The sequence below is a fragment of the Rosa chinensis genome, chromosome 6 (genome assembly GCF_002994745.2).
Source record: "Rosa chinensis cultivar Old Blush chromosome 6, RchiOBHm-V2, whole genome shotgun sequence".
Lineage (NCBI taxonomy): Eukaryota > Viridiplantae > Streptophyta > Magnoliopsida > Rosales > Rosaceae > Rosa > Rosa chinensis.
In genome coordinates this window covers 34,728,834-34,735,627 of record NC_037093.1, presented here as the reverse complement: position 1 = coordinate 34,735,627, position 6,794 = coordinate 34,728,834, and the positions used below count along the sequence as shown (strand labels likewise).

The 6,794-nt window shown below is 36.7% G+C and overlaps 1 protein-coding gene across 1 annotated transcript; it reads left to right on the top strand.

Annotated features, from left to right (window-relative positions):
* Window positions 1-386: 386 nt before the first annotated feature.
* LOC112173440 (laccase-14) lies at window positions 387-4,450 on the top strand. Its single transcript, XM_024311064.2, has 7 exons — window positions 387-587; window positions 1,091-1,242; window positions 1,324-1,568; window positions 1,942-2,070; window positions 2,834-3,428; window positions 3,628-3,986; window positions 4,073-4,450. The coding sequence occupies exons 1-7, from the start codon at window positions 444-446 to the stop codon at window positions 4,258-4,260; spliced, it is 1,812 nt and encodes a 603-aa protein (XP_024166832.1). The 5' UTR covers window positions 387-443; the 3' UTR covers window positions 4,261-4,450.
* The last annotated feature ends 2,344 nt before the right edge of the window (window positions 4,451-6,794 follow it).

Sequence of the window (6,794 nt, the reverse complement as noted above, 5' to 3'; positions counted from 1 at the left end):
AGACGAAGTACTTGTATTTCTACGAGAATTCTCTTCTTCAATTCTATTGCTTGTTCCAGGGAGCACACCCAGAAAAGAAATAATAAATAACTGAGCTCACGTATTGAAACTAATCAAAAGTTAGAAACCCCTAGCTATCTAAAATGAAACATTTTTTCTGCGTCCGGAACTGGAGGTTTCTACTCCAAGAAAGTGTTGTATCTAACAAGATTTCAACCTCTAAAAGTGAAAGAAAGTTGGATACTCTACCGTACATATATATGAACCATAAATGAAAGTTGGATACTATATATATATATATATGAACCATAAATGAAAGTTGGATACTATATATATATATATGAACCATAAATGAAAGTTGGATACTCTACAGTATATATATGAATACCATTCATGTAGTTAGTCCAGAATGCTATAAAACACAGCGTGTAGTGTCTCATTACATGCATATATATAGAACTAGAACAACCAGAACAACTAGTTTCCGCGTGAAGATGGGTGTGCTCCAATGGTTGCTGGGTTCTCTGCTTCTATGCAGTGCGCTTCTTTGCATAGTTGAAGGAAATGTTCACTACTATGACTTTGTCGTAAGTGTTCATTTCTCTCTCTCTCTTGTGACGAAAGCCACCCCATGGATTTCGGTGGCTGGCCGGAGGCAACCATAAATATAGGACATTAGGACCCTCGACCTTCCTTGTGTCTGCATTCACATATTGTTTTTCCAGAAAGATGTTACCTGTTATGGCAATCCTAAAATGTTCATAGAAGGCATCCGTTTACTCTTTTTACTTGCATTAAGATGACTTCACTAGAAAGATGGCTAGAGATTGTCTTTTCGGAATAATGTCATTTGACACTAGCCTTATTAAAGTCATAAGTTTTCAAATGGAAGAGTTAATCTCTTGGAATGTTTCCTCTGTGCATCGGTAATTTATTTCTTAATTTCTTTATTTTGAATTTGCAATAGAAGAATCTTATTAATGTGGTGCAGAATAACCCCAAAAGAAAACAAACAAAAAGAGTTTTACTTGGTTTTCTGTCTTCTGTTTTAGTTGATTTAGTACTTGTTTAATATGTTATATTGATGTAGCTCAAGGAGGCCAACTTTACAAGGTTATGTCAGACTAAAAGCATGCTGGTAGTCAATGACAGTTTTCCAGGGCCAGTCATTCGTGTGCAAAAAGGTGATACTGTTTATGTCAACGTCCAAAATCAAGGAGCCTATGGCCTTACTATTCACTGGTAATAAATTTGTGATCTCTTTGTAGGCTACAACAATATTTCTCAACATATAGTGTTTTAAGAACATTATGTTGTGTACAGGCATGGTGTGCATCAACCAAGGAACCCTTGGTCAGATGGTCCTGAGTATGTCACGCAGTGTCCAATTGAACCTGGATCAAATTTCACTTACGAGGTTATATTTTCTGATGAGGAAGGAACACTTTGGTGGCATGCTCACAGTGATTGGACCAGAGCTGGTGTCCATGGTGCCATTGTTGTTATGCCCTCAAATGAGACAGGTTTTCCATTTCCCGAGCCAGATGGAGAAGAAATAGTTGTACTTGGTATGTATCTCTACTTTCATTCTCAGAGTAACCTTTGTTACAGTTTAAGCTTCAAAATTACATTCTCACCGTAATTTTTGTCAGCATCATTTTTGTGGAGTTGCACAAATCCTTAAAATAGACTTTGTAAAGAAAAAAAATTCCGCACTAAAGTGAACCTGAGGTGACAGCTTTTTATCATAACTGTAAATCCGTTAAACTTTCATTTTCCATTTCTTTTATGCGTCTTAGAGAATGAGAACCAATGACGTGTAGTTCTTGTAGGATCCAGATATTTAGCTTTCTGGTAAATCACCATTACAAGCACAAAACACATGTAGTTAAGGCAGAATATTAGATGCTTTAATTGCTGTTACTCCTGGTATACTTGCAGGTTCTTGGTATTATATTGATAATCTGAATGAGGTGGTTGCTAAGGACGTCGAAGAAGGTTCTGACACTCCTCGCTCTGATTGCTACACCATGAATGGACAACCAGGAGATTTCAGCCTATGCTCAAATGGTATTAATTTGACTTTATGTCCAGTAGAATGAATGAGTTATATGGTGATTGTCATAATATACATGAATTAAATTGAATGTTTAGGGTGTGTAAAACAGTGAATAATAACATGAATATAGAATAGAACTACACATCGATAATTGTTAGCCTGTTTTTTACAACATTTATGTAACGCCCTACAACTGTCCGCCCACAGCCAATAGGTCTTGGACTGGATCAATATATATCTAACCCTCCAAATTTGAGATCTATCATTGATGTTTTTTTTTTCCCCTCAATCTGTGCAATTTTACTGGATTCTGCGATTGAAATATGTTTAACAATTACAATAATTATTGTAATTGCAATCAACATGGAGATTATACAGTTGGCGGAAGAGTGAGGCTATGCCTCTTTTTTCTTTTTGCATAGAGAAGAAGAAGATGACATGCATTCATCTTCTAATTTTTTTTTTCTTTATAAAGTTATTTTAATTTAAGTTTTTATTTTATCTTCTTTCATAAATATATATTGTTTCCACTCATTTGCCACATCATACATGAAATTAATCAAGACCATTGAAAGTATTTAAATCTAATGGCTAAAAAGAATTATATAAATTTGTGTAAAATAAAGTGTCCCAGGAACCGGACCCTTATGACATATGCATTGTCATGTACGTACTCACATGTCATGTACGTACTGTCTTCTAATTTTATTGATGTTAGTTAAGTAACATGTTGCAAATATATATTTCTGATATAATGCCATCACAACCTTGCAGACAGTACATATCGCTGGCAAGTGGAGTATGGCAAGACGTACCTTCTTCGCCTGGTTAGTGCAGTTATGAATGCAGAACTCTACTTTGCTATTGCTGAACATAGCCTCACTGTTGTTGGTTTGGATGGAGCATATGTAAAACCGATTGTGACCGATAATATCATGATTTCCCCCGGACAAACCATGGATATTTTGGTCACAGCTAACCAGTCTCTTGGTCAATACTACATGGCTGCTAGACAATTTGATAGTGTTAGGCCAGATGATCAAGACTATGACAAGTCAAATGTTACAGCAATTCTGGAGTATAAAGGCAATTACACAAACCCAGCATACCCAATTTATCCGAGTACCCTCCCTTCCTATGAGGATTTACTACCTGCAATAGAGTTTACAGACAAAATCAAGAGCTTAGCAAGCAAAGACCACCCAATAAATGTGCCGGTGAATATAACTACCAAAATGTACATAGCAGTTGAGATGAATAATGGTTCTGTGATTGAGGGTTCTGATGATGTGACAGTTGCTCTTCTTGCAAGTTTAAACAATATAAGCTGGGTTAATCCAACTACAGATGTGCTACTTGCCTACTACAGGTATATACTTTTTCAATCTTTTTGTTCCTTGAATGATTATATATGATAATGCCTTTTCTGATTTTTCCCATAAGGCTCTATTGCAGTATGACAGTATCATTAGATGTAATTTCATATATAATGCATTATTGCATAATCTTATCTGAAGAATTCAAATACAATCGTAATGACATTATGTCCACACCACATCTTGATGCAGGAACATGAGTGGGTTTTATGCCTCAGACTTCCCAGATTTTCCACCATATATGTATGACTTTGTGAATGAAAATTTGCCTGATAATACTGAGGTTACTGTCAAGGCAACCAAGGTCAAGGTGTTAGAGTACAATGAAGAGGTGGAAATAGTGTTTCAGGGTACTAATACGATTAATGCATCAGAGAATCATCCAATGCACTTGCATGGATATAGCTTTTATGTAGTCGGATCAGGTTTTGGAAATTTTGACAATGTGAGAGATCCCCAAAGCTACAATTTGGTTGATCCACCGAAGATGACCACCATTTCAGTCCCAATGAAAGGATGGGTTGCTATCAGGTTCAAAGCAAGTAATCCTGGTATGCTCCTTTTATGTTTACTTTTGACTTTTATTACATAATAAGTGGTATATATATCCATGATTTAATGTGGATGATTCTTGTAGGGGTTTGGTTATGGCACTGTCATTTGGATCGACATTTCAGTTGGGGCATGAGCTTTGTGATGATAGTGAAGAATGGAGGCACAGCGGAGAGGTGCATGCGAGAACCTCCTCCATACATGCCTCCCTGCACTGATTCACCTACCATCAGGTTGCGACCTTCCCACAAATTCAGCAGGACGGGTAAATAAATTTGGAATCATATACACTTGGCCATCGATATTGTAGTCCACATGGGACTGCTGTAGTTTTTCAATCCAAATAGCTTCAGAAAAGTTTTATCTAGTATTGACCAATAAAACTATCAATATCTATTCCTATATTATTGTTATTCTTTGAAACCATTATTGTTCGTCCTGAACCATTTTGTTGGTTGGGGGTATTCGTAGTTGTAAGGACTTTTGATTAAATGTCCAAATTTGGGTCAATAAATGTTCATTTTTTCCACTAAAAGATTTGTATTCCCACTTATCTCATTTAAAGGTAGAAAGCCAAGTTGGACCTCCAAATAATTAAAAAGTCATTAGAGACCTCACCGCAATCCGGTCACCGGTCGCAGGAATCAAGTTGCCGGATGTCCCCAAAGGTCGGAGATCTTATAAGTCCCTGAAGACTTTTATTAAACCCAATTATTTTTATTAGGGGGCAATAAAAGTTTATTGGATTTTTTTTTTTGGGGGGGGGGTTCATAAAAGTTTATTGAATATTATTGGGGGTCATAAAAATGGACAACGGACTCCCGTCACCAGTTGCTGGAGGTCTTCAAAGAGGTCGTCGGAAATCTTATAGATCACCGGAGAGGTCGTCGGAGACTTTTATTAGCTCCCAATAAAACCCAATTAATTTTTATTGGGGTAGTAGACATACTTGGTGTAGAAAATGACTCTACACTCAATGCATTTGAATGGAGCTTTTCAGGTTTGAAATGAAAATCATAAGAAAGAATCCAAAAGTCCCTACTTACCGGAAATATAGGACAAAGTTGGGAGGGGGTCACACTGTTAATTAATGATATATGGTTTAGTAAATATATATTAATATTAACGGTGTTGGAAAATGTGCAGCCAAGGCCAACAATTAAAACCAAATGCCTAGGAAAGTTTGTGGATTTGGCTCTTGAGAAAGTTAGTTGTGTCGAATCTTCGAAGCTATATTATAACAAGAAAAGATATACTTTTTCTGATCGCCAATTCTGACCCATCGTTTTGGTTTTGACTGGGGAGAGTTGAGAGAATTTGAAAGCAAAATAGGCGGTTTTACCAGAAAGAATGGGCGTTTGTCTATGGTGTCTGTGACTCATTTTATTTTTAATTTATTTAAAATTACAATTTAATTGAATTAAATTCTCTACATTGACAACAACTTTACCACATTCATTGTACAACATACGAAAATGATCATCTGGTCAGTTATTGACTAAGAAAATAATGTTCAACTACCATTGGATTTAATAATGTTCAACCACCATTGGATGTAAATCCAATAGCAGAGAGCAGTGGCGGTGCCACATTGGGGCACACTGGGTCCTGTGCCCCTGTAAACTTTCAGATAGATATATATAATTAAGTGACCAAGTAGCACACATGTTTGGGATAGTGCAGTGGTCTGCCATGCTATTGCTACATTATAGGTCTTGGGTTCGAATCAGGCTAGCTTCAGAATTTTTTATTTAGATTTTTTCCAAGGTTTAATTCTAGCTTGCAGCACTAATTATTATTACTATTACTAATTTTTTCTATTACTGTTAAAGTAAAATGACAATTGGAATTGGTCTACTCATTTCATTTCATAGCCCCTTTATATATGAATTACAACGGAAATATGAATGTGTTAAAGTAAAATGACAATTGGAATTACAATGGAAATATGAATTACATTAATGATACTAAATACTGATTGATCCGTAATTGCGCTGATTGATGGTAATCACTGATTCCTTGATTCCCTTTCTGTCAGTCGCTTTGACGAAGACACACAATGTGTTTTTCCTTGAACACTCCCCCTGCCAAGTCAAAGACGAAATGGTGCATGAGTTGTTGCCTCACTAAAAACCTTGCCAAGTAACAATAAAAACCCTGTGGGACAAAAAATACACCTTGGTTAAAGGAAAAGAGCACAACATATCTTTTACATTTGAGGATGACATGTGTGTGTTAGACTCCCTCTAACGTCTACACCTCCCCCTGATCCTTACATTAATCAAGGGAGCTTGGAAAGTCTTCACATTCCTATGCTTTTCACATGTTTCTCAAATATGGCTTTAGGCAATGATTTGGTGAACAAATCTGCCACATTCTCCTCAGACCTTACTTGATTCACTTGAATCTTGAGGAGGGCCTGTTGTTGCTGATTGTAGAAAAACTTTGGCGATATGTGTTTTGTGTTATCACCCTTAATATAACCTAGTTTCATCTGTTCGATGCAAGCTGCATTGTCTTCATAAATGCAAGTAGGCTCTTCAGTGGTAGAACTCAAACCACTAGTCCCTCGAATGTGTGTAATGATAGTTCTCAACCATACACACTCACGAACCCCCTCATGTAGAGCAACGATCTCTGAGTGGTTCGAGGAGGTAGCCATAAGGGTTTGCTTGGTTGATCTCCAAGATATCGCCGTGTTCCCATTGGTAAATACATAACCAGTTTGGGAACGACCTTTATATGGGTCAAGGAATCATAGAGCACGATGATATCAAACCACGCTCTGTTGTAAATTGTCAACAAAG

Coding starts and splice junctions, on each gene's coding strand:
- LOC112173440 (XM_024311064.2), top strand. CDS start 444: ATGCATATATATAGAACTAGAACAACCAGAACAACTAGTTTCCGCGTG. Junction 1,569..1,941: donor AGAAGAAATAGTTGTACTTG/GTATGTATCTCT, acceptor GTATACTTGCAG/GTTCTTGGTATTATATTGAT. Junction 3,429..3,627: donor GTGCTACTTGCCTACTACAG/GTATATACTTTT, acceptor ATCTTGATGCAG/GAACATGAGTGGGTTTTATG.